The sequence below is a fragment of the Brassica napus genome, chromosome A8 (genome assembly GCF_020379485.1).
Source record: "Brassica napus cultivar Da-Ae chromosome A8, Da-Ae, whole genome shotgun sequence".
Lineage (NCBI taxonomy): Eukaryota > Viridiplantae > Streptophyta > Magnoliopsida > Brassicales > Brassicaceae > Brassica > Brassica napus.
The window spans coordinates 15,473,731-15,499,926 of record NC_063441.1 but is presented as its reverse complement, the minus strand read 5'-3'; the positions used below and the strand labels follow the sequence as shown (position 1 = coordinate 15,499,926).

At 36.7% G+C, this 26,196-nt stretch overlaps 5 protein-coding genes, 1 long non-coding RNA gene, 1 other non-coding gene and 1 pseudogene across 8 annotated transcripts; 4 read left to right on the top strand and 4 right to left on the bottom strand.

The window, feature by feature from the left end:
* Positions 1-423: 423 nt before the first annotated feature.
* Positions 424-2,767, top strand: LOC106413667 (zinc finger protein CONSTANS-LIKE 1-like). Its single transcript, XM_013854398.3, has 3 exons — positions 424-698; positions 1,736-2,346; positions 2,431-2,767. Exons 2-3 carry the CDS (start codon positions 1,822-1,824, stop codon positions 2,629-2,631), a joined length of 726 nt encoding a protein of 241 aa, XP_013709852.2. The 5' UTR covers positions 424-698; positions 1,736-1,821; the 3' UTR covers positions 2,632-2,767.
* Positions 2,768-4,597: 1,830 nt separating this feature from the next.
* LOC106413668 (universal stress protein PHOS34) lies at positions 4,598-6,010 on the bottom strand. Its single transcript, XM_013854400.3, has 2 exons — positions 5,163-6,010; positions 4,598-5,043 (listed from the first exon to the last, which is right to left on the bottom strand). Exons 1-2 carry the CDS (start codon positions 5,842-5,844, stop codon positions 5,036-5,038), a joined length of 690 nt encoding a protein of 229 aa, XP_013709854.2. The 5' UTR covers positions 5,845-6,010; the 3' UTR covers positions 4,598-5,035.
* A 1,110-nt stretch (positions 6,011-7,120) lies between these two features.
* Positions 7,121-7,193, top strand: TRNAF-GAA. The gene has a single exon. It is a non-coding gene; the product is annotated as a tRNA-Phe (tRNA).
* Positions 7,194-7,774: 581 nt separating this feature from the next.
* Positions 7,775-9,295, top strand: LOC106412660. The gene is made up of 3 exons (XM_013853574.3): positions 7,775-8,152; positions 8,238-8,574; positions 8,739-9,295. Exons 1-3 carry the CDS (start codon positions 7,927-7,929, stop codon positions 9,193-9,195), a joined length of 1,020 nt encoding a protein of 339 aa, XP_013709028.2. The 5' UTR covers positions 7,775-7,926; the 3' UTR covers positions 9,196-9,295.
* A 1,151-nt stretch (positions 9,296-10,446) lies between these two features.
* On the bottom strand, positions 10,447-11,498 carry LOC106412659 (annotated as a pseudogene).
* A 4,779-nt stretch (positions 11,499-16,277) lies between these two features.
* On the bottom strand, positions 16,278-17,804 carry LOC106423813. Its single transcript, XM_048737502.1, has one exon. The coding sequence runs from the start codon at positions 17,802-17,804 to the stop codon at positions 16,278-16,280; it is 1,527 nt and encodes a 508-aa protein (XP_048593459.1).
* Positions 17,805-20,174: 2,370 nt separating this feature from the next.
* On the bottom strand, positions 20,175-21,631 carry LOC106413665 (UPF0725 protein At5g63820). Of its 2 annotated transcripts, none has more exons than XM_013854396.3 (6): positions 21,517-21,631; positions 21,294-21,410; positions 21,003-21,207; positions 20,800-20,912; positions 20,637-20,714; positions 20,175-20,536 (listed from the first exon to the last, which is right to left on the bottom strand). In XM_013854396.3, exons 1-6 carry the CDS (start codon positions 21,559-21,561, stop codon positions 20,294-20,296), a joined length of 801 nt encoding a protein of 266 aa, XP_013709850.2. In that variant the 5' UTR covers positions 21,562-21,631; the 3' UTR covers positions 20,175-20,293. The 2 variants fall into 2 exon arrangements, with proteins under 2 accessions (XP_013709850.2, XP_022546477.2); XM_022690756.2 differs by having other exon boundaries at positions 20,219-20,536; positions 20,633-20,714.
* A 1,780-nt stretch (positions 21,632-23,411) lies between these two features.
* LOC111199750 lies at positions 23,412-24,675 on the top strand. Its single transcript, XR_002653601.2, has 2 exons — positions 23,412-24,313; positions 24,396-24,675. It is a non-coding gene; the product is annotated as an uncharacterized LOC111199750 (long non-coding RNA).
* The last annotated feature ends 1,521 nt before the right edge of the window (positions 24,676-26,196 follow it).

Below are 26,196 nucleotides of genomic sequence, written 5' to 3'. Positions count from 1 at the left end.
TTTCGCCACGTCATCGACTATAAAATATCTTGAAACACAACCATGAGTTTGTCGCCACCTTAAAACGGCGTGCGGCCATATGTAATAACGCATTAATAAGTGGTTTTCAAATTAAATAAACTAATAGTAGTACAATAGAATAGCAGTTTGCCGTTAAAAAAAAAAAAAAAAACTAATAGTAGTACATATTAAAGCAGAGATTAATGTCAAAAATAGATGTGACCCGTTTTTTAATTACCAAGGATCTAAACCAAACTCGTTTGACATTATTATTGTCTAGATTAGTAGAAAATGAGTCAAGACATAAACCTAATAAAGATTGAAACATCACTGGAAAAAAAGACATACGCTACAAATTTCAATTTCATGATAAAGTCTTCAATCAACAGAGGCTTTGTTCGTTATCTTTGTAACTAGTACAGTATAATACACCATTATGATTTATATAAATTGTAGGTTGCTAATGATTGAACCATTCTTCTAATTAATTCAATACTTTACAAAAAAGAAAGCATAGTTGATTGAAAACGAGACGGTTCCTGACCACAGAATAGAAAGAAGCAATATGAAACCAAAGAAGAGAAAAAGAATTTTTTTTTTTGCTGATAAAAAGACGAAACTAGCCTCAAAAAAGAATTGAATCACAGAAAACTCGCCACGACAATCCTCCTCCCGCAACTTGCACTTTCCTCTTTATTACTAGGTTAAGATCTGCGCCTTGCGCGGAATGAACATTATATATATAAATTATTTTATATATTATATGTTTATAACATATTATGAAATAATAAATATATATTGAATAATTAAAAAGTCATTATCTACTATTTATATATTTAAATTGGTGCAAACATATAAATACATTTTTTAAATCAAACAAATATTTTTTCTATTTGATATGCAATATAATTAAATTTAAATGATAGTAACATATATACGGTATATTTTAATATCAATATTTATTAGATGATGCTTTTTGCTCATATTTTTATCATTTGTATTTGTATCTGTTATAACAAAAAATCTAAATTAGTGATAACAAAATTTTCACTGTGGATTAATGGTTTAAGTAATTTATAAATTTTAAAAATTAAGTTGTCAATATTTTTTCAAATTTTTTATCAAAAAAATGTTCAAAGTAAATTTCAAAATTAAGATATTTATGTATTTTTTATATGTCATATAGTTTAATTTAAAATGATACATATATTTATATATCTTTTATTTTTGATACTTATTAAATAAGACTTTCAACTTATATTATTTTTTATTATTTGTATCATGTCATAACAAACGTTTTAAATCATAGATCACAAAATTTGAATGTGAAACTTTTAACAATTTTAGTAATTTATACTCGTTTTTAAAAATTCAAAATATAATATATAAATAATTTTTTAAATTTTTATTATATGGTTACTATGATTGTTTAATTTATTTTAATAGCTTAAAATTAAACAAATATAATTATAATACACACTTATTTTTATCAAATCTTTATTATTCAAAATCATTAATTGTCATATATATATACTTTAGCCACATTAGGCAATTCCGTAATCTTATTTAAGGAAATAATTAAGCACATTAATAATGTATTTATTGTGGTTTAATAAAAAGTTTATTATATATTTAGATGGACCAACCTATTTTTCTAAGGATTTTAAGAATCATTCTAGTGATGACATGTAGCTACAAAAATATGTTGCAATGTTTCTCAAATAATATATAGGGGATTTCTCTGTCCCCAGAAAAATAGAAAAAAACACCAAAAGAGAGACAGAACCGAAGCAAACCTCAGAATCTCGAAGAGTGAATCTGATGGGGAAAAAGAAGTGTGATTTATGCGACGGTGTTGCAAGAATGTATTGCGAGTCAGATCAGGCGAGTCTATGCTGGAACTGCGACGGTAAAGTTCACGGCGCTAACTTCCTTGTCGCCAAGCACACGCGTTGTCTTCTCTGCACCTCTTGCCAGTCCCTTACGCCGTGGAAAGCCACGGGGCTTCGTCTCGGTCCAACCTTCTCCGTCTGCGAGTCATGCGTCGCTCTTAAATCCGCCGCAGCCGGTGGAGGCGGCGTCAGGTTTGTGTCGGATGATAGGAGTCAGGAGATCAATGGTTCCGAGCACGAAGTGGATAGCGCGGAGTCTTACGACGATGATGAGGACGAAGATGAAGATGAGGAGTACAGTAGTGAAGATGAAGACGTTGAGGAGGAGGAAGCGGAGAATCAAGTGGTGCCGTGGTCTGCGGAAGCGGCGGCGCAACTGCCTCCTATGATGAGTTCATCATCATCTTCTGACGGCGGAGATCTGGTGGGGAAAAGGAGGAGGGACTGCTGCGATGTACGGATCTATCCTTACAACAATCTCGAATTATTTCGTTTTTTTTTGGATTTAATCATTTATTTCTATTTTTGGAAACTACAGGACGAGATCGGAAGCTCTTCTTCAGCTCAAGAGTTAAACTATTCTCCACCGTTAAAGCGACCGTCGAGAGAAGGACCCGCGTCCAAATCAACGGCTGCGATTAACTCTCTTACCAGATTAGAAGGAGAGGGCACATTGAACGGCGCCGTTGATTCATCTCTCGTTGCCATCTCCAGAACGAGGAGAGATCTCAGCCGCTGATTCTCCATTTCCTCTCTGGTAAATCATCACCCGTCCATTTCTGAAATTCTAACAATACTTGTTTTAGTAATCGAGGTAGTTTAATTGTTGTCGTGCAACATTGTATTTTATTTTGATCTATTAATAGCATTATTATGTTGTTGTTTTTATTTATCTTAGTGACTAATTTGGGTTCGTATCATCGTATGTATTGAAAATGCTTATTACAATCGAATTTCATATCCTCTATATATTATTTGAGAAGCATTACAACTTCTTTTTGTAGCCACATGTCATCACTAGGATGATTCTTAGAATCATTAGAGAAATATGTTGGTCCATCTAATTATATAATAAGTTTTTTATTAAACTAACAATAAATTCATTATTAATGTATTTCATTATTTTCTTAAATAAAATTACGGAATTGCCTAATGTGGTTAAAGTATATATATGACAATTAATGATTTTGAATAATAAAGATTTGATAAAAATTAGTGTATATTCTATCATATTTGTTTAATTTTAAACTATTAAATAAATTAAACAACCACAATAACCATATAATAAAATTTTTAGATTTTTCTATATATGTTATATTTTGAATTTTGAAAAACGATTATAAATTACTAAAACTGTTAAAAGTTTCACATTGAAATGATTACAAAATTATATAAGTAAAAAGTATAATTTAATTAATTATTAATATTGATATATATATATATATTGTTTTAAATTAAACTATAAACCATATAAAATACATAAATCTTTTAGTTTTAAAATTTACTTTGAACAATTTTTTGGTAAAAGTTTTGAACGAACACTGACAACTTATTTTTTTAAAATTATAAATTATTAAAACTATTAGTCTCACAATAAAATTTTTGTTGTTAGTAATTTAAATCTTTTGCTATAAAAGATACAAATGATCAAAAACACTATATGAGTAGAAATCATCATTTAATAGACATTAATATTAAAAATATACTAAAATATACTATGTATGTTAGTATCATTTAAATTTAATTACATATCCTATCAAATATTAAAAAAAAATTGGATTAATAAAATTGATTTATATGTTCACACCAATTTAATTATATATTTAATAGTTACTGACTTTTAATTATTCAAAATATATTTATTATTTCAAAATATGTAAAAATATTTAATACATAAAATAATTTTTATATATAATGTTCATCCCGCGCAAGGCGCGGGTCTTAACCTAGTTTCGATTATAAGTTTATGGCTGATTCTATGGATCAAAGGAATGGGTGAGATTGGTGACAAATGGACACATTGATATGCATATTACTAAAATATAAATATATGATTGTGGTTTGCTTTGTAATATCGACCACATAAAAATAAAAATTGTGGGGACTACAGAATTTTTTTAATATAAATCAGATATTTATGGGTCCTGAATGTTTCTTTCATACGCCAAGAACATTGAACCTGTCATATCTGTCGAGTATGCGAACTGTTTTCGATGGTCCAAGAAGATAATGCCATCCCCTATGTTTACTTACCTTTAGCTTATCTCATCATCATCCTGGTTCACATGATCTATCCCCTTTATACACTTTAGTACAATAGTACTCTGGATAATAATTTGCTATTTTTGTCTGTTTGGATATATAAAGAAAAACAAATTCAGATCCTACCAAAACATCATTCTTAATATATATAAAAAAACAAACAAATCCCACGATAAATGGATATGAGTAAGTACAAATATTTTGTTAGGAAAAATTCGGTGGCTTTCACAATCTAAGCATATGACTATCGTCAAAGCATTCAAGCTTTCAGTCCATAGTTACAAAAGTCAAACCACCGATCTTTATCCCAAACGTTGAGTTTGACAATCAGTTTAAACTTAATATTAATTAATTAAGCACAACCTAACATTCTTCAACAATAACATAATGTGCATTTACACGGCATCATAAATTGAGGATATACTGATTCACAACTAGCACAGGAGACCTGTTTGATGAATGACTTGGTCAGATTGAGAACATGCTATAATAGCAAACCAACATCTATCTTGTAGTATCATATGGGATATCAAATCAGCTTGATGAATGAAGATCATAATCCCAAAAGGGTTTTGTGTTCATACAAACTCTTTTCATTAAACAATGTGAAAATCATACGGGTGAATCATTAAAAAAGAGATGACTGAGAATAATAAATCCAGAAGAGATTCCAGAGACTTCATGGTTGCAAAAGATAGCACAAAGCACACACACAATCACACACTCTTCTGCACAAATCTGCTGAAACCCTTTGTTTCCATCCATCAGTTGTTGTACCTACGAGTTTCAAAAGAATCAAGACCACTCCTCAATCCTCATATGGTGGTTTATATTTTACCTGGCTGTGAAGAGGGTGAATCAAATGAGATACTAAGGGCCCATTACTCATCTGTAAAAGAAAGAGGATTCAACTATTATTCACTTTGGATAATCAAACCACATGCAGCGATGATATTTAAAGACAAAATCTAAACCACATAGAATATCAATCAAGTGGATCATATATACCTTTAATGTGCTCATGATGAGCCGAATCAGCAGCAATCTTAGCCTCATCCTCCTCATCATCATCCCTACCTGATTTAACGGTAACAATAGCATCCTTAGTACCTCCAGGAGCAGGACAAGCGTCACGATCATCAGGGAATCTAACAACAACAACAGGACAAACACAGTGATGAACACAATAATCACTAACAGACCCAAGCTTCCCATCACTCCCTCTCTTCTCAGCACCAAACCCTCTGCTCCCCATTATCACAGCGCTAACACCAAGCCTCTCGATCTCCAAACACAGCCTCTCCCTCATATCGTGATCCTTCACTATATGAACCTTGTGTGGAAACCCGGCCTCCGTCAACGGCCTTGTTAGATCGGAGACCTTTGAGGCCGTGAACGCGTCGAAATCCTCCTGGCTGTGCTGAGTCTGGAGAGGGAGCGGGCCCCAGTCCGCGCCGAAGAGGACGGAGGTGGGGGACACGTGGAGGATGACGACGGCGTCTCCGGGGCGGATGTAGTGATCGACGGCCCAGCGAACGGCGAAGGAGCTTTCTTCGGAGAGGTCGACGGCGACTCCGATTTTACGGCGGGCGCCGGCGGTTGGGGTGGGGGTGGCGGCGGAGGGGGTGGAGGAGGAGTGGTGGTGGATCTTGATGGTGGGGAGGTGAGGGTGATCGGAATCTGGGTGCATGGTTTCTAATTATGGAAACTTCCGATCGAGGAAGAAGGAGAGAGCAGTGTTTATTTATTTACTACTTTGAATTTAATTTTAAGTGTTTGTTTATTGCTAATTGTTGGATAAGTTGGTAATAGTTAAATCATATACATTGAATTTTCCAGAAGTTGAAAAATGCGCGAACGTGCTGAGCAGTGAGCAGCAGCTGAGTGTGGTAATACAAAAAATGCGCGGTTTCATATTTTTCCCGGGAAAACAACTTTTCAAAATCAATTTTACAAAGAAAATAATAGAAGAGAATTTAATTGGTTTTTTGTATTTAAATTGATTTAAAAAATTTATATCATAGAAGTCTAAATGAAAGTTGTCATTTTTTCTGTTAATATGTAGCCAATTCAAAAGGAAAAAGATTTACTGCTAACTATACAACTCATGATTTTAAAAATTAGTTTAGACGGGCTACAAAACGGTCTTAACCAAAACAATTTTCTTAAATTCAATTTATATGATTTAAATAGGTTAAAAACAATTTTAATATAGTTTAAACCATTTTAAATCAGTTTAAATTGATTTAAATTAGTATAAGTATGTTAAATATCCACATAAATCCACAAATTAGTTTTTTTGTTTTGTTTTGTATATCTAATTTTGGTAGTTCATCAAAATAATTTTATAGTTAAATTTCCAAACTAAAATATTTTATATAAATGTAAAATATATATAAAATAATCAATAATTTGTTAATTCTTATGACCCGTTTAAATTCCAAATAATAATTCGAGTAGTCAATAATCTTTTACAAAGCATCTAGTTACACGATTTCATGAACATTGACAACCTCAAGCACAAAACCAATATACTATATACATTGATTTAACAATTTGAAATAAAAAAGGTTGTTGTGAGTAGATTGTGTGTGGTTGATGTTGCTGCAGGAAGCATGAGCTGGAGGGAGTGGAGAACACGATTTACGTTGGGAGTACAATAACGAGACACAAGACTACGTATGTGAACCTACAAACAAATAATCAAACTAACAAATTGATCTAGAAAAAGCTGACACTAATCAAGTAATCATAGCTCATTCGCATTAGCTGCAGCCAGACTGCTGGTCAGCTTGTTCGGAATGAATGATTCCATTGTATAACACACCTGGCATCAATACAAATTGTTTTCTTGTTGGAACGGTCATGTATGGAGAAGTAACAAAGGTTAATCTGCAGAATGGAACCAATGTGGGAATTTGTTTACAGAAGACAAGACTCAAAATTATCAACAACTAATCACACTTGCGGGGATAGCTCAGTTGGGAGAGCGTCAGACTGAAGATCTGAAGGTCGCGTGTTCGATCCACGCTCACCGCATTCAATTTTTTCTTATTAATTTTACTTACTTGAAATGCAACGTTTTGTGCAGTAGGGAAAACATAGAGTGTTTCAGAAAAAGAAGACTAACTAACTATTAGTTAGAGAGATTTGCGGTCAATCAGAAAAGTTTAAACTATTAAACCAATTTCATTGTATTGTATAGCTCTGAATTAGTCAAGGTACTAAAGCTCAAGTTGCCTTATAGTTTGATGCTAACGAGTGAGAAATCCGATTGTATTTGTATATGTGTTAAGAAGATTGATGGCATTAATAGATTGCACTTGTTCACTTTGCATGTTCTCAGTTACTCACCGACTAACAGATCAAGATGGAGAGGCTGACAAGAAAGAGCAGTATGATCGTGATGTTCAAAGACAAAGCTGACTAATGTGGTTATTATTGTTTATAAAAATAAGAAGATTAAGAAAAATGAAGATTAATAAGCTAACTAAGAACCTAATTTTTCTTTTTATAAAAAAACTAAGAACCTAATTTTGAAGAAAATAAATGTAACCAGATTAAAAACTATACAACTTGTTTGAAGAACGTTGAATGCATGTGTGGGTGAAATGTCCAAAGGCACACAAACCGGGGCAATTCCCATGTTGCCCATCTTGGAGTAAAATAATTTGTTTCCGGAGGAAAAATAATCACAGAATTGGCTCTATAAATTGACAGCCAACGGTCAACTTCTCATATCCATAGATAATAAAATAGAAAAAGACTAGAAATGAAGATCTCTAAAACCTCATCGTTAGTGATGACTCTTCTTTCAATCATGTTATGTTTCTTGCGAGCCAAGTCACAAGGAGTTTACTGCAGCAACCCTTACCAACTATGTTTCCAGAAGTACATACTGTGTCCTGCAGAGTGCCCCAGCACCGGTGCCGCCGCCACTAATAACAAAGTCTGTTATGTAGACTGTCGTAACATTCTATGCACCTCCGAGTGTCGCAGTAAGAAGAAAAAAATGCTTGGAACATTTTTTATATTAATCAAGGTTTATATTTAAGTAATTCTCATATTAAGTAATGTTTTTAGGGGCGAGTCTAAATTGCAATAGACCTGGACCGGCTTGTAACGACCCGAGGTTAATAGCTGGTGATGAGAATGTGGTCTATTTCTACGGAAAGAGCAAAGAACATTTTAGCCTTGTCTCGGACCCTGACCTTCAGATCAATGCTAGGTTCACTGGCCACAGGCCAGCTGGTCGTTCTAGAGACTTCACTTGGGTTCAAGCTCTAGGGTTCCTCTTCAACTCTCAAAAGTTTTCCCTTGAGGCCACCAAAGTAGCCACTTGGGACGACAGCATCGACCATCTCAGATTCTCTTTCGATGGCCAGGATTTAATTATCCCCGAGGAAATTCTCTCCACATGGTAAATAATATCAAAATATCATGCTTTACGCTGTGATCATTTCAAATACAGTTCCAAGTCTTATGTATTCGTAAAAGTAATTATATTTTTTAAAAGTGGATGATGAGATATTTTTGTATATTTGTATATTGGATTCTACACTAAGCACATGTGCGTTTAAGCAGGTACTCGCCCAAAAAGGACATCAAGATTCGGAGAGCGACAAAGATGAACAGCGTGACCGTAACAATCAAAGACAAGGCAGAGATTATGGTCAATGTGGTTCCTGTGACTAAAAAAGACGATAGGATCCAAAGCTACAAAGTGCCTTCGGATGACTGTTTGGCACATCTAGAGGTTCAGTTCAGGTTTCTTAACCTATCCCCAAGAGTCGATGGAATCTTGGGATGCACTTCTAGGCCTGGTTTCCAAAATCAGGCTAAGTCTGGAGCTGCAATGCCAGTGGTTGGTGGTGAGGATAAGTTCAGAACATCTTCTCTACTCTCTCATGACTGTAGGACTTGCATTTTTACTGGTCTAAGCAGTTCAATCAAGTGGGAGACTGGACACGCAGTATTGGATTTGGATTGCACTCGTGGGGCATCTTCCGGATACGGAATCATTTGCAGAAGCAGGAAGTGATTTTGTACGAAAGACCGATCTCCTAATTAACTTATCGTGTATAAGCAAAACAAATGGAGATCTTACCTATGATAAACTGATTTCTAATATCTTAATTTATCTCAAACTGTCTAGACAAACTTAAATTAAATAGTATCATATTTTTTTTACAGCAACTATTTATAAAAAAATATGGAAGTGATTCCGTTAAAAAATTTACTGAATGAAGTAATCTTTCTCATAAATGTAATGTTATAATAAATTAGCCTTAAAAAAAAGAATGAAGTAACTCGAATAATGGGTTAATGATACTACTTGAAGTCCCCAATAGTACTTTACCATGCGCCACAAATTTGAATCTTTCTAAGTTTGATATAAAATTTTGGATGACAAAAAAAAAAAGTACTTTACCATGCGCCACAAATTCATCAGCTAGCAGTTCACCTTACTAGAGGATTTTTAAATCCACACAAATAGGTTTTATATTCTATATGCTATGTGATGATATACTATTGTCGTACTTGGGGTGTTTTTTATTTCTTTTAATGTATGACTGCAAAAATTATTTGAAGTTGAGGAGTCTTGATTCTGGTTTCTCCATACTGCAATACTGTATATTTTGTAATCATAAAATTTAGGAAATAAGTAAAAGTGAAATACGAATATTTTTATTTTTCTGTATTAATAGGAAACTTAATCTTTTCTCTATTTAAACTACTGCACTTGTGCCATCTTTGATTAAGAACACGAACTATGGCATATTCAGTTTGGTATTTGGTTCTTCTTGTTTGATATTAAGAGTTAACAAGGTATTCAGTTGTTTTTGGTATTCAAAGTCAACAAAAAGACGAGAATGCACAAGTCTAAAACTATTTCAAATCTGGGTGTGTTTGTTCTCTGCTGCGTTTTTAGCTTAAAGAAGAGCATGTGGACGCTGGAACCAGCAGCTTCACTGACTATGAAGAGAGTCCGTTTGACAATACCAGTGGCAGTACTAAGAATGATCCAGTGGAGCGATTACACCGTTAGAGGGTTAGTGATCTTCAAAGTGCATTCCATTTTCATTTCAGTCTCCTTTCCGCTCTTGTAATTTGGATAGATTTGAGGTTCATTTCATTTTGAACTGATAGATATTGGTTAAATTATGCACAATGTTTAATTGTGTTTCTAGAAAGAGGATACTATTTTGTTACTTGCCCTCGTCCAAATAGACCAGATTAGTATTTCTCTGTTTCCTGACTATGCATTAAGACAAGAAACGGATGCAGATGTCTACTCTTTTTCTTGTTTTCTGGTTAGAGAAACTTCGAGACTCATGTGTTCTGGTTTCCCATCCATAGTCTTCCTCACAACGGCAAGGTGATCACCAGCCAAAGTCGTTGAAAGATGGGGATAACCAGACAAAGTCACTGAAGAAGGATCATTGCAACACTAGTAAGTTATGTAGAAGATCTCATTATCTGCCTTGAGCTTCTCACGCGCCTCGGTTGTGTAATCTTCAAGAGTTTCCACAACAACCTTGTTGAGCTCCAAGGGTAAGTAAGCATCCAAACACTGCAATTACATGTGTAAGAGAACAACAAGTTTGTTCAATTTTTTCTTTAAAGAGATAAGAGGAGTTGCAACAAAAGAAAAGTACATACACGATCTGCTTTGTAGAAGAAGGCGACTTCCATGAGAAGTTGCAGCCAGTCATTGTCATGCAGCTCTGATTCTGGCACCTGCGAATGAATGAAGGTTACTATAACAAAAGCAAACTAAAACAAATACAAGTTCAAAAAAAAAAAACTCCATGAATTATCATCTAATGTTATTACCACGTAATACTTTTTACTGTCACGTTCCAAGGCCTGATCAGAATACCATTTGGGCAGTGGACCTTTGTAGAATTGATGTACCGTGCTCTCGTCCCAGTCATGATCCACATCCAGATGCTTGTCCCCTGATCTCTAAAACAGTTAGCTTTGATCTTTTCATAAAAACAGAGTTAGTCCTGAATAGTCTTACATGGAGGAGTGAATCTGGAGACTATGTTGCGCAAGAAAAGTCTGACACCCATTCGACTCTGACGTCCTTCGTCGCGTTACAGCATCTGAAAAGAGAAGACAAAGCCGATGTCCGGATCCACTGCGTCCTAAGTAACGCAGAAGTCCATGGATCCAGCATCCCACAAACTATGTTTCTCCCAGCGGTTAAACTTAAAGTTTGTTCTCTAATCAAAACCAAAACAAAACTCAGAAACTTAATGATCAGTAGTTAGTTAGATAATTAATGTAGATGTTGGTAGACATTGCGCATTTTATTACAGCAGAGGGGCCGGCCATTCTTTGGTTTGTCTGCGCAGTATCTGCTTGATCACGTTCCTGTCCACAAGTCCATGCAATAAAAAAAAGATCGTGTGTGTTGCAATATGAATACTGTAGCAGCTGGAATCAACTATGTTTTGAAAAACAGAATACCAAGAGAACAAGATCGGAAACTCACGGGGTGTGACAATAAGGCTGTCATAGGAGCAGATATTACTTACTACAACGTGATAGGAAAGGTTGCTTTATTACCTCTTAAGGGAGCCTTGGTCTATTTACACACACAACCTATCGCTGCCAAGTTACACTTGTTTGACTGCTTAGATAAATTTAAACCTGTAAGTAGATTTAGTCAATTAACTCTTTGCTAACATATCTTAATAACATCTTTTTTTTTTAACACTGGATTTCATTCATATATGGAAAAACTAGCTCAGCCCCAAATAAAGGTGAGCAAAGTAACAGACGTTCACAAAGTCTCAAAGAACCAACACGTCCCAAAACGAGAGTGAATAAGAGGAAATTCAAGGTAAAAACAGAGCAAAATATAAAACCACCAGTAGGCAGTATAACAGCAAGGAAACTCAGATTCTGAGTGTGGGGGTAGTAGAATAGCAGGACCAGAGGACACGGGTCCAAACAATAGCATTACCAATCAGTAATAGTGCTGGTTGTGGTTTCTCAAGGTCGTAGCTACAACTTCTTTGAGAAGAAGATTGTTTAGCCAAAGGGGACCCCCTGATGCCACGTAGGACTGTGACCTGTGATCAGAAGTGACACTAGTAGCGATCGACATAGCCGCCAGATTTCTTGAAACGTTAACATAGTCTACTCTCCATTCCGGAAGAAACCGCAGGCGCTCGTTAATATTAGAGATTAAGAGACGGAATTGTGGAAAGAGTTCTGGTCGTAGAAGGGCCATGCGAAGGTCTAGCGAGGAGGTTTCCAGAATCACTTGATGAAAGTGATGACTTGCCATCGATTCCACTGACCATAAAAGGGCTTGGAGCTCTGAATGCAGAGGCGATGTCAGTCTGGTGAAAGCACGCCGACTGTGTAGGAGAACCTTACCTTCCTCGTTACGAACGATCCAAGCCGCTCCACTAAATGGAGCATTAAAAACCCAAGACGCAGCCACATTACATTTAAGCCAGTTAGGGGGAGGTCTCTGCCAGCAAACCTGATCAGTTGGTCCAGACGATAAAGGGGCTTCCAAGATAGCACTTGGAGCCATCGTTTCTCTCCAAATCTCAGCTTCCATTGAAGCTTTGTCAAATACCATAGCCGGAGCAAGTCTTGTATGCTCAAAGCAAAACTCATTCCTTGCTTTCCATATATGCCAGAGGACCCAAGGGAACATCTGAGCGGTATTTGGAGGCAAATTTTTCCTCTTACTACAACCCAGGAGATGGTAGAGATTAAGGAAAACTGAGTTCGACCAAGAGCCTGACGGAGGCATAGGGATAGACGTATGAGCCCAGACCTCTTTCGCATATTTGCAATGAAACAATACATGAGCAATGTCTTCGTGACCCCTACCACACGCTGAGCACATAGGATCAATGTTAATACCTCTGGTCCGCAGTCGAGCACGAACAGCCAAAGCACCAGAAAGGATTTTCCATAAGAAATGTTTCAGCTTGGGAGAGGTTTTGGTTTTCCATAGCTCTGACCATAGCTTCTTTTCCAGGGCAGACACTGCAGGCTCAGTAGAGTTAAGACTCGCTGTCTCAATCTCCAAGAATTTATACCCACTCTTTGACGTGTACTTCCCATCTTTAGTATATGCCCATATAAGCTTGTCTGGCCTGTTGGGGGACTTCCTTGTTTTGAGAATAATCTCAACATCAGTAGGAGTGAAAGTTTGACGTAACAGATTCTCATTCCATATGCCAGTGTGATGATCAAAAAGATCTTCCACCTTTAGAGTAAGATCCACCACTGAGTTCTCTCTGTAATTTGGGCAGCGAGGGATTTTGTCAATGATCCACTTGTCCCACCAGACGTTTGTGCTTGAACCATCACCAATGGACTGGACCAGCCCTTGTTTGAGCACTTCTCGTCCATGTAAGATGCTCCTCCATGCAAAAGAAGGCCGCGATCCCAAGCTACTCTCCATGAAAGAACAGTTCTTGAAATAACGGTGCTTGAGAACACGAGCAACAAGCGAATCTGGGTTGCTCCAAATACGGTAAGCTTGTTTTCCTAGTAGAGACTGATTGAACATCTCTAGATCCTTGAAGCCCAAACCACCTTCACTCTTGGATTTACACAACTTTTGCCATGAGACCCAAGCGATTTTTCTCTTATTAGAACCACTACTCCACCAGAACTCAGTCATTGCACTGACAAGGCGGGCACATGTATCTTTGGGGAGGCGGAAGCATGACATAGCATAGATGGGTAGAGAGAGGCAAACTGACTTGAGTAAGATCTCCTTGCCTCCCTGAGATAGCGCTTTTGCGAACCAACCATTCAACCTTCCATGGAGCTTACTTCGAATGAAGCTGAGCAGTTGTCTCTTCGAACCACTAAAGCATTCCGGTAGTCCCAAGTAAGTTCCTTCTCCTCCTTCCTTATCAATATCAAGGATCCCTTGAACTTCAGTCTTGACATCAGCAGGGACTTTAGAACCAAAAATCACAGAGGACTTGAGAGGATTAATCAACTGCCCTGAGGCATCACCATATCTCTTCAAGCACATCATAATCTCTTCTGCCTCCAGTGCATTCGCCTTACACATCAAAAGACTGTCATCGGCAAACAAAAGGTGATGCACTGCAGGACCAGAAGCTCCTAGTTTGATCCCATGGAGCTTACCCAATTCCGCTGACATGTTTAAGCCGTTAACTAGCGCCTCCGCACATAGGATAAAGAGAAAAGGGGAGAGAGGGTCACCCTGACGGAGACCCCTTTCTGGTTTGATGAAGCCGTGAGAAGCCCCATTTAACAGTACTGAGTATGAGACCGTACTAACGCATGCCATGATCCAGCGAACCCACTCCCGTGCAAACCCCATACGCTCTAAAAGTGTCTCAAGGAAACACCACTCCACTCGGTCATATGCCTTTGACATATCTGTTTTGATCGCCATGTATTCATCAGAAACGCCATCTTTTGTTCTCAGGGCATGAACCATTTCATGGGCGATAATGATGTTGTCGGATATTAACCGGCCTGAGACAAAAGCACCTTGAGTTTCAGAAACCACCTCCGGTAGGATGACCTTTAGTCTATTACATAGGACATTGGAGATGATCTTATACTGGACAGAGCAAAGGCTGATAGGTCTAAGGTCCTGCATCCGATTTGCGTTCAATACTTTTGGGATGAGGCTCAACTGTGTGTGGTTCCATCCTTCAGGGATCACAGCCGTAGCAAAGAAGCTCTGAACCTCTCTAATTACTGCAGGTCCAACTATATGCCAATATTTGTGGTAGAAATTTCCATTCAGACCGTCCTCCCCCGGTGCACTACCTCCATCAATACTCATAGCTGCCTTTTTAATTTCCTCAGAAGAAACTGGAGCAATCAGCCGTGAGTTCATTTCTTCTGTAATCCGGCTCTGGAAACCCTCAAATAGCGTCTGTAGGTTATAAGGGTTGGTGCTTAGGAACAGCTCTCTGAAATACTCAGCCGCGATGTTTCCTTTTGAACCTTCAGAGAAATGCTCATTACCAAACTCGTCAAACAGCATAAGAAGTCGATTCTGGACCTTCTTTCCTTTGACTACATTGTGGAAGTACTTGGAGTTGCGATCCCCTTCCCTAAGCCATTCTTCTCTGCACTTTTGTCTCCAAAACCTCTCCTCTTCCATATAGGCTTCAGCTAGTTGTTTTTTGATCCGTTTCAGCACCGCTCGGATCGGATATAGTTTGGAGACTTCCTTCTCCAGAGCTGCCTTGAGCCTCAAGATACGCTCATGGGAATTAAGATCAGAAGTTTTTTTCCACCTGGAGATCCCTCTGCGCACCTTAGAAATGCGATCCATGATACATACCGGATCCCCAGAGTCCCCCCATCCCTGAGCAACTACTTCTTCAAAACCTTGACGGTGAAGCAAGCGGTTATCCAAGTAAAATCTTCCTCGTTTTAATTCTCGTTGTTCCAGAACAAAACCAATCAGTATATGTCTATGATCAGAGCCCCACATATCTCCATATTCCACGCTCGATCTTGGGAACAAGTTAAACCATTCATCGTTGCCAAAGCACCTATCGAGGCGGCATTGAACCCAGACCATCTCTCTCCAGCCTCCCCACGACAGAACATTCCCCGAACTCCGCAGTTCCCTAATCTTACAGCTCCTGGCCATGTCCCTGAAGCCCCAAAAACTGGATTCTTCTCTCACAGCACCACCCAATTTGTCCTCATTTGACATTAATTCATTAAAATCACCTGCCAGCAGCCAAGGCTCATTCCTGCGCAGCCCAATCTCCACTAATCGATCCCAAACCTCTTGACGTCTTTCTCTTACTGGATCTCCATAGACACACGAAAGAAAGAAAGACATTGATCGAACTGATACCTTCAAATCAATAATCCTCTTATCACTGGAGAGAATCTCAACTCCATAACTACTTTTCCAAAACACCGCCAAGCCACCACTAAGACCGAGGGGCTCAACCGTGTATATACCATCATAACCCAAACTTTTTTGCAAATCCAAAATATACCCAAACTTCTGCTTTGTTTCCATCAAGAACATAATATCCGGGAAGAACTTGCGACGAACTTCCCGAATGATCTGAACTGTCTCAGTGCTTCCTGCACCTTGACAGTTCCAGCACCAAACACTCATTGGGGCAGCAGCGGCTTCATACTGGAAGCCACCGTAGGTTCTGATGTTTTCAGGTTTTTGTTGTCTGAAGCGAGCAAAGGAGAAGTAGATTTCCTCTTCGTGTTGCGTTGAGAAGATGCGTGAGATGTGCCCACTTGGTCCTCTGTTGCAACACTGGCTTTTGGAGTCACTTTCCTTTTCCAGGAAGTGGGCCGTCGGCGCATTGTTTTTTTCTGGCTCAGGCTTCCGGAGGCTCGCCCCTCCAGCGAGGGGCCGAGCTGAAAACCCGTCGAAATCAAGGTTGGAGCAGATAGAGCCGAAGAGTATGAAGATGATGTCTCTTGTTCTCCTCCACGAGAGGTTGTTGGTATGCCAGAGACCACCAGGGCATTGTCAGTCTGCCGTTGCAGCAGCTGAGAGAAAGATGGTTCTGTGTAACTAAAAACATGGCCTTTTCCTTTATCCAAATCACCAGAGATTCTTGTAAGTCGCACTGAGGCCTCTGTTTTATTGTCTTCAATTCCTTGCCGAACTCTTTCAATTCTGGCCATTCTCTCTGTTGGATCCGAGTGTGAGATATACTGCATAGCCATCTTCAAGTCTTGTTTAGATAGCTCCGGGAACAAAGGTGGAAAACCAGGTGGCCCCTCCAAGATCTCAACTGGACCTGTCGCAATACGCTTACTCTGGGCTTTCTCCACTTCCTCTACAGGATCAAGGAGCACTCTCCGTTCAGTCTGAGCTCCTTTCCTCAGCATAGGGCATCGGATCTTTTCATGTGTTAGACGCAAGCAATGAAAGCATCTTTTGTGTATCTTCTCGTATTCAAACTCAATAGTGACCACCTTTCCTGGTGTGCTCAGCTTCCGTGTTGCTTTCAGTGGCTTAGTGGTATCAAATATCACTTGTGCTCTGATGTAGTCCTTCGTATGAGATACCTCAGGGTCATAGGCAATCTCCTCCACTTCTCCAATTTCCGAGGCCAATCTAAACATTGTTTTAACAGTGAAGAAGTCAGCTGGAATATGTCGGATCCGAATCCAAAGGCTCATATTCTGGAGGAAGTTCTCCGGGGGAAAGGAAGACCACCGTTCTAGAACCATTGCCCAGTGGTTATACGACCATGGGCGATCCTTTAGGACCGTCGCTAAATCCTCTTCACGCTGGAAAACAAATTGAAATCTGTCTCGAGACAGCGCAATTCCACGGACTCTCCCTTGCACACGCCAAGCCGTTGGCATGTAGTCAATCATTCTTTCCATTGACTGACACTCCGGATTAAGAAGACGACCCAATAGGCTTTTTTCATTCTCATCAAAGACTCTGTACTGGGGGCTATCAGGGAGGACTAGAGGTTCCTCATCATCAAGAGACAATGCTCCAATGGCTTTGTGAAGAAAGTCGGCCATATTCTCCGCGGTGGTGCTGAAGCAGTAGGCAAGGTTACGGCGAGGGGGCAGATTCTTCGGAAGGAGGTCAAGAGTGATTATGGAGAAACTCCCATTGATTACGCTATATTCCGCCACAATCTTTAGGGAATTCATTCAGATTTGGAAGTTCTTGATTGCCAAGAGAGGTAAAAGAGGAAAGTTGAGCAAGGAAAGGGAGATTTTCCTTTGATTTGATTAGGGAAAATCGCGAAAAAGGAAATTGGAGATGCACTTCCCAAAAGCAGAATACCGTTGCCAAGGGCCGGTAATTGAACTTCACTCACGGTGAGGAAGAGAATAAGGGAAGGGAGCGGTGGTAATAAATTCACCGGAAATCGCCTTCTTGAGAGAATTATTTCACTGAATATAGTCTTGCATTTAGATTGATAAAAATGATCTTAATAACATCTAATCTCATTGTTTGTATGTTTCTGTAGAATGCAATTTATTGTGGACCCTCTTCTGAGACAGCTGAGTACAAGGGATCAGAGGATGTGATGGTGTATAAGACCATAGTATTGGATGATCATTGGGTTTTTTTTTTTTTTTTTTGAAACACCATTATATTAAATCAGAAACAGAGTTAGTTGACAGCCATAAAAGCTTCAACCTCTACCAAACAAAGTTTTGCCAGTCTATCAGCATTAACATTTTTCTCCCTAGGAATCCAAACGAAATTAATCACATCAAAAGAGCTAGCCAGCTCACAAATATCTGCTACAATTCCAAAGATTTCTGGCTTCTCACCACCCGCGTCGATGGCTTTGATTAGCTGTGACGAGTCCGATTCGCAGATCACCCTCCTTATACCTCTTTCTTTGCATCCAGCTAAGGCTTCCCTCATTGCTAGTCCCTCGGCCACCAGCGCTGATCCCACAAAACTCTCGTATCCTGTGAAGGAGACGGTTCCCGTTGCCTCTGTAATGGTCCAACCAAATCCAGCAAGCTTCGATTCTGCTTTCCAAGCGGCATCCGAGTTTAAAACACTACAGTTGGGGGGTCGGGGCCGAGGTTTGTGCGTGGTCTTGGGTCCCTGAGCCTCTAGCCATTCTCTTGCAAGACTTAAGGCGTTTGTCACCGCCTCCTCTTCCGAGATCGCTTTTCCTTCAAATATAAGCTTATTACGCGCTGTCCAGAGTTGCCAAATGACCCAAGGAGCTAATTCGGTAGCTATTCCCGTGGGGGGTAAACAGGTTTTTCCACACAGATCAAGCCAAACATCCCTTAATTCTATCAATCCACTATATTCAAAACCTATCGCAAAAGGAGTTAGAGCCCAAGTCTTCTTTGCAAAAGGGCAGTGAAATAAAAGGTGATTAATAGATTCTGGAGTTCCGCATCTCTTGCATAGGAGGTCTGCTGGGATATGTCGAGCTGCAAGGACCTCTCCAACTGGTATGGCGTTATGAAACACTCTCCATAGGAACATTTTGGTTTTTGGTGAGGTTTGTAGGTTCCAAACACACTTGAACCAGTCTATGTCCTCTCTTTCTTCCACGGGCAAACCTGCCTCATTGCGTAGCTTAATCGCAGTATGGTAGCCAGATTTAGTCGAGTATTCTCCCGTACTTGTTCCCAACCAGATCAACTTATCTGGGACTCCTGCTCGGCTAGGTTTGATGCTTCTTATAGTTGTCTCCCATTGTGGGAAGGTTTCCCTGACTTTCTCCACGTTCCACTCACGGGTGTCTTCCTGGAGCAAATCCGCTACCGTGAATATCCCATCCAAAAAATGTAATTGTGAATGTCTCCTTAGAAGTTATGATAGTCTACGTGCCACGAGATGATGTGATTGTTCACGACTTTGATTATGATGTTGATAGAGTTTGGCTGCACTAGGACGCTTGCTCACTGAGTTTGTTGTTGTTGCTGTTGGACCCTTGAAGCAAGACTAGAGAGTACCCTTAAGTATTTGAATGAATTGTATTGAATTATGCTTCTCCTGTGTTTATCTTTGTTAAGACAGTTGTTAAACCCATAGTAGCTACTCGTGTTTATGTTAATCTCAGTCTTGAATTCATGTTTTTGCTTGCTTGTTTGTTTGTTAGACCCAAGACTTGTTCTGCTGATGTGTCTCCAGAATTTGCTAGATTTTTTTCTGTGTTTTGATTTGAATGTCTTTTTTTTTTTTTCATACTAACTTGTTCTTTTCTTCTCACATCATTGCCACTGAGGAAAAGAGAGTCGGAGGCAGAGCATTCAGATTCGAACACCCAAGTGTTTCTTAGAAGTAGGATAAAATTCCATGGCAACTTAACTGGATTTCCATTTGGTTTCTACCTCGGTTGATAATGAATGTGGGCTTGCTTGCAAAGAAAAGATGATGCTTAGAAAATGTGAAACCTAATGGTCTGTTGTAAATTGGTTCTAATTGCGAACAGGCAAACACGAATCACTCAGTTGGAGGTTAAATAAGTATAGATATTCCAAAAGTAAATAGTTCAAAAGAGTGTTGAATACATAAAAACACCAGCAAAACAACAGACAACATCGTGTGCATAGAGATAAATAAACACAAAACATGAAACAAAAGAAAAGTCTGGAAAACATAACTGCATAAATTATAACTGATGATAGATCATAACAAGGCAGATTACTCTTCTTCATTCTTGTTCTTTGGTAAGAGCAACCTCAAGACACATGTGGCCTGGTTTGCCATCCATGGTTTTCCTTACTACGGCACGGTGATCACCGGCCAAAGGCGTTGAAGGATCAGAGCAACACTTGTAACTAATGTAGAAGATTGCGTTATCAGCTTTGAGCTTCTCACTCGGCGCTGTTGTGTAATCTTCCAAAGTTTCCACAACAACACTGTTGAGCTCCAAGGGTAGGTAAGCATCCAAACACTGCAGTTACGTTGTGTAAGAGAACAACAAGTTTCAAGTTTTGTTGCTTTGGGAGAGAGAGGACAAGAAAAAAAGAAAAAAAAAGAAGAAAAGTACATACACGATCTGCTTTGGAGAAGAAGGCGACTTCCATGAGAAGTTGAAGCCAGTCATTGTCATGCAGCTCTGATTCTGGCACCTGCGAAGGAAACCAACCTAGGTTACTAACTGAAACATATACAAGTCAAAAAAAACTCCATGAATAGATCATCTGATGTTATTACCACGTAATACTTTTCCAAGGCTTCATCAGAAAACCATTTGGGCATTGGAACTTTGTAGAACTCATTTATTCCAGGTGTGTCCTCGTCCCATACATCATCAATAGGCTGGTTATCTGATGTCAGAAAACAGTTAGTCCACTTTTTTTTAAAAAGAGTTATCCATAAACTTGTGTGTTTAAAAAGCGCCCTTTGAAATATCTTACATATTTGTTTGATTCTGGAGGCTAAGGCAAACCAGGTAATCCTAGCCCCCAACGAAAGGCGGCGTCCTGCATCGCCAAACTGAGTCTGAAAAGAGCAGACAGAGCCAGTGGCCGGATCGGTTGCCTCCAAAGTTATGTAGAGGCTGAAGAAGGAAGTGTCCTTGGTACTATGTTTCTCCAAGCGTTTAAACTTTAAGTTTGTTCCCTGTCAAAATTCAGAAAAAAAAAAAAAAGACATTAGAGAATAAGTGATGATTAATTTAATGATATCAGTTAGTTAGTTAGTTTTACCTTCTGAAGATTGTAGCATTGGAGTCCAATCCTACCATAAAGACCGATACCATAGTTTTTACTCCAAGTAGACGGAACTAATGTAGGCGGACCGTCATTGTAATACAGATCAAAACCCTAACAGAAAAAAGTAATTTATTCTGTGAGACTCGTACAGATCATCCAAAAGTAAAACGACCATGAATTCAAAACCATATTATGAGGAATCTCGAAGAGTACTTACGTAGGCCTTCTCAGAAAACGGTTCTTCGGAAGTTGCACTCTCCATTAATTTGACTTGATTCACTTGAAACGAAGCAGTAGAACCTAATTTTTGAATTCACGCTCTAGTGGTTGGCCAAACGATTGACTTGTGATATTTATCTCCTATTAATAAGTTGGGCTAAGCTGGGCCAAATTTTATTAATGTTTCAAATTTGTCGGGTTGGGCATCTGTCACCATCATCTGTAATTTCTATTGGGCTTTTCATCAAATAAAACACCTAAAAGCATGATTAACTCATGATTCAATTTAATTTTATTTTTACATTTTTCGGCTAAAAGACGGCTCTTATGTCTTTTATTTAAGAGAATGTTCTTAGCTTTTCTTAGTTAAAATCTAAAAAAAACTAAGAACCGTTTCTTAACCGAAGCTAAAAACCTCAATTAAGAGATTGAGGTTAATCTTGATCTAATGATTCAATCTTAGTGACATCACCGTTAATTTCACGTGAAATTGTTACATGAGGATCAGAAGATTGGGAAACACCTTTGCTTTTTTCGGTAAGTGATAACTTAAATCTAGTGTTTTGAAACTCGATCTGAACCCGCTGTTGAACCGGTAAACCCGATAATCCAGAAAAAATTTGGTTTGGATTTTGTGAAAAACCCAATATTTAGAAACCCGCAAAAATCCAGTAAAACCCAAAATTCGATATCGGTTGAACCACTGGTTGAACTAATAAATCACGTTTACTTTTTTTTGGTTTTTAATTATATTTTTAAATTATGTTATATATTCTAACTTTCCAATTAATAAGTTAGGTGCTGACAAAAAAAAATTAGGTTTTCCCTTTTCAGTTTTATATTTGTGATTTTGTAGATTTTACTATAATTCATTTTTGTTTAAATTTTTTACAAAATTAATTTATTTTAAATAAAATCTTCTGTTTAACTGATCTTATATTTTATCTTATACGTACAAACACATATTTATCATATTTTTCATATTCACATATACTCATGTACGACAACCCATCATAATTGAAAAAAAAATGCGTTAGCATCATAAAATGTAATAAGATTATAAGAAAATTGAATTGTATCAAGAAATTAAAAGAAAATACTTACGTAATATTTTTCTGTAAATAATATTTTGTTTTGTAAAAATATATGTGGAAGCTTAAACCTAATTAAATATAGTTGTGAAATATTTGTAGCTATTTTTTGTCATAATTCTTTAACATACAAAATAAGAATAATAATAATAATAATAATAATAATAATAATAATAATAATAATAATAATAATAATAATAATAATAATAATAATAATAATAATAATAATAATAATAATGATAAAAAGACTATTAAATAATATTTATAATTATTTTTTTAAGAAAAATACCTTTATTATTCTAGTATATATATATTTGATTTTGAGATAGTTTAACACATATCATATTTTTAAATATATAACTGCCATGTGTCACAATCATGTTAATATATAATAAAATGTGTAGATTTTCATCAAAAGTTTAGAAAAGAAAAATTATATTAAATAAATTGTTTTCAAATATATTTTTTAGGATTTTTAAAAAGGAAAATTTTACTACTAAATATTTTTTGAAAATCGTTTTTACTATTAAATAATTTTTAAAAGTAGTTTTTTCAAAATTTGTTTTTATTATCTTATTATATATATTTTAATCATTATATATTTAAACACATGTCACAATATTAGAAGGAAAATTATTAGCAAATAATCTTTTGATTAGGATTTTAAAAAGGAAAATTAATATTAAATCATATATATAATAAGATTTTTAATAAAATTTATTTTTGTTAATATCTTAGTATATAAAATTTTAATTATGAGATAGATTAACACATGTCATAATCTTAAATATATAATTGCTATGTGTCGTGATTATGTTAATTAACAAATTTGAAGAACCAAACTTTATATAATAAGACAGTAAATGTAAAACATAAAAAGAAATAAAAAGAATAGTTGTTCCCTTCTCAAATTTGACAAAGAATAGTTGCGTCATTTATTTCTCTACCAAAAAAAAATGAGAAAATGAGAAGGAAACAATATTTTTTTTGTAACTGGTAATTTTTTTAAAGAATGATAAATAATTAAATATTCTTTCTCGTTCCTTCATCACTATTAAAAATCTATGTGTTGATGTTTATGAAATCTAATTTCCCCCATTGATTACTGTTTCTCTAATCACTAGACAATTTCTATAATAAAGATAGCAACAAGTTCCATAGAGGTATGACTAGGTATGACTATGAGTTTTGTAGATTCATTTGTATGGATATTGAATTGTATGAGCTAATGAGCATAGTTTTATACTCCTCCCATGCCAAAGGTATGTAATCCCATGAACACCAATCACCATCCTTCTTTGCAATTGTTTCTTGTTTTTTTCCAAAAATAAAAACTATATAATAAAATATCTAACACTTGAGTTCTCATTGGATCTTCAACGTTGATCTGGCAGATACTTTCTGTAAGATAATGTTATCCACACATCTTAAGTGATCTTTGTGGGGACCCTCTTCTCCCGTCCGAATATCACCTCCTCTACTCCTTCACAAGTACATATATACGCTCACACTCTCTCACAAAGTAGCCACTTCGGTACAACCGATCTTGCTCACTCTATGTTTGTCCAAACATGGCGCTTCAAGCTGCTTGTTTGGTCTCCTCGGCTTTCTCTGTCCGTAAAGATGGAACACTCGGGTCTCTTTGGTGCCTACATTACTGACCGAGTCAAATCCGAACAAAGCTCTTCCTCATTAAGGTTCAAGGTAAAGAACAAATCTCAGATCCTACGCTACAGTTTTGATTAGGAATGGTTAATTGATTAAGAGATGTCTGCTTAATCTTTAGAGAGAACATAGCTTGAGAACACTAGCATTTCGAGCACAAACAGCAGCTACTTCAAGCCCCTCGCTGTCACAAAGGATTCAAGATACTTCCAGATTTAACAATATCTTTCTTTAGTCTAAGACATGCATTTTCTGTATCAATGTGATCTAATTAGATAAAGACAAAAATGTACTTTAGTTGACATATTGAACATGTATTATAAATGTTTTAATTAAAAAAACAGCATAGAAGAAGGAGATGTAACTAATGTGTAATACTCTACCAAGAATATCTTTACGTCTTTATCTGTTCAAATAACATTGACACAAAAAATGCATCCGACACTAAGGAACTTAAAACTTTAGACTAAAGAAAGATACAATAATGAAAAGCTGAACATCGAGTTAAGAAGAGACTGTACATCATTTTCAGCAAGCCTTAGGTATTGTAGCATAACTCAATACTCTGCCCCCTTCATATAATATATATAAGCTCGTTAGGCTTAAGTTTCTGAACGTACAACTGATAATATTACTGTTGTGGTCATAGGGCTACGTAAGAATATAACATGGGAAATTCCTATTGAAAAAAAAAAGAACACAGAGCTCCATTACCCCTAAAGTGTGGGAGATCAGAGAAGCTCGTTGGCTTGGCCTAATATGAACTCTCCTGATGATACCTCTATGTTACCAACTGATAAACCAAAGATGTCTGATTCTATTGTGAAATTTTTCGTTAGTGACGGTTGAGTTAGATTTGTGTGGCGAGTAGCGTACAATAGAAGTTGCGCTACAACACTAGAAGCTTATCAACCAGGTAAAGAGAATTGAGAATTTTAATCCCTTATATATTAATAGAGAAACATTTGAAAAGTTATAACCTCAAGTTTGTATTAATTAAAAAATATCTCGGCTTAGGTGTCAAGCAATTATGATGTTAATTAGGGTGACATGTCAACTGGAGAATCAATTGAGAAATTGGTGAATCCATGATTAAATGCTAGAAAATGTTACTATACCTATCGATATAAATATAATACGGCTCATGTATAATAACGATCAATGTATAATAAAAATGTGAATCGTTAGTCTAAGACTTAGCTGTAACATGTGATGTTAAAGGAAATAAAATATGTGAATTTTTAATGTATAGTTACTACATTAAATGTAAATTTTTGCTAAGTGATACTTTCTTAATATTAAAAATTTATATTTTCAAATTTCCTTTTGTGCAAAGTGAATATTCATCTCATATAAGTTTAGCAACAGTAATTGAACGTTTTAAGTAAAAAAGTTTTAATATTTTCGATGTGGTCATCAAATGTCTTCGTACATCCTTTATATATTACATGTAGAAATGATGTTTTAAAAAATTATTTTGTTCGTGCTTTAACTGTAGGTTATATTTTTGAAGATAACATATATGTAGGTTTTGTCAAAAAACACATATGGAGTTTTCCTTATCCAAGATTTGAATGCCTTTTTAAGTAAGTCCATATTATGTAGTAACTTAATATATTTTTCATTTTTTGTAGGTGGCTATATTCTTCTCCACGAAAATAAAACTTTTGACAGATCTGAGCTAATTTCAACATATTAGGCTTTAAAAAATCATTTAGTCTATTTAATATTGTGTTAGATAAAAACCCAACAAATATGTTAGATATATTTTACAAAGCTCAATAATTTCATATCCCTATTTATTAATAGCTAGATAAACATTTATAAAGTTATAACTTGTAGTTTGTACTAATTAAAAAAGTGACATGCTGAGTTGTCACACAATGCTAATTTTGTTTACATGGCTGCTTGAGAATCAATTT

Excerpts from the sequence above, each read along its gene's own strand:
- LOC106413667 (XM_013854398.3), top strand. The coding sequence starts at position 1,822 with ATGGGGAAAAAGAAGTGTGATTTATGCGACGGTGTTGCAAGAATGTAT. Across the intron at positions 2,347-2,430 it reads GGAGGAGGGACTGCTGCGAT|GACGAGATCGGAAGCTCTTC; the intron begins GTACGGATCTAT and ends TGGAAACTACAG.
- LOC106413668 (XM_013854400.3), bottom strand. The coding sequence starts at position 5,844 with ATGCACCCAGATTCCGATCACCCTCACCTCCCCACCATCAAGATCCAC.
- LOC106412660 (XM_013853574.3), top strand. The coding sequence starts at position 7,927 with ATGAAGATCTCTAAAACCTCATCGTTAGTGATGACTCTTCTTTCAATC. Across the intron at positions 8,153-8,237 it reads ATGCACCTCCGAGTGTCGCA|GGGCGAGTCTAAATTGCAAT; the intron begins GTAAGAAGAAAA and ends TAATGTTTTTAG. Across the intron at positions 8,575-8,738 it reads GAGGAAATTCTCTCCACATG|GTACTCGCCCAAAAAGGACA; the intron begins GTAAATAATATC and ends GCGTTTAAGCAG.
- LOC106423813 (XM_048737502.1), bottom strand. The coding sequence starts at position 17,804 with ATGAATTCCCTAAAGATTGTGGCGGAATATAGCGTAATCAATGGGAGT.
- LOC106413665 (XM_013854396.3), bottom strand. The coding sequence starts at position 21,561 with ATGGAGAGTGCAACTTCCGAAGAACCGTTTTCTGAGAAGGCCTAC. Across the intron at positions 21,208-21,293 it reads AATGCTACAATCTTCAGAAG|GGAACAAACTTAAAGTTTAA; the intron begins GTAAAACTAACT and ends GAATTTTGACAG. Across the intron at positions 20,913-21,002 it reads CTCCAGAATCAAACAAATAT|ATAACCAGCCTATTGATGAT; the intron begins GTAAGATATTTC and ends TTCTGACATCAG.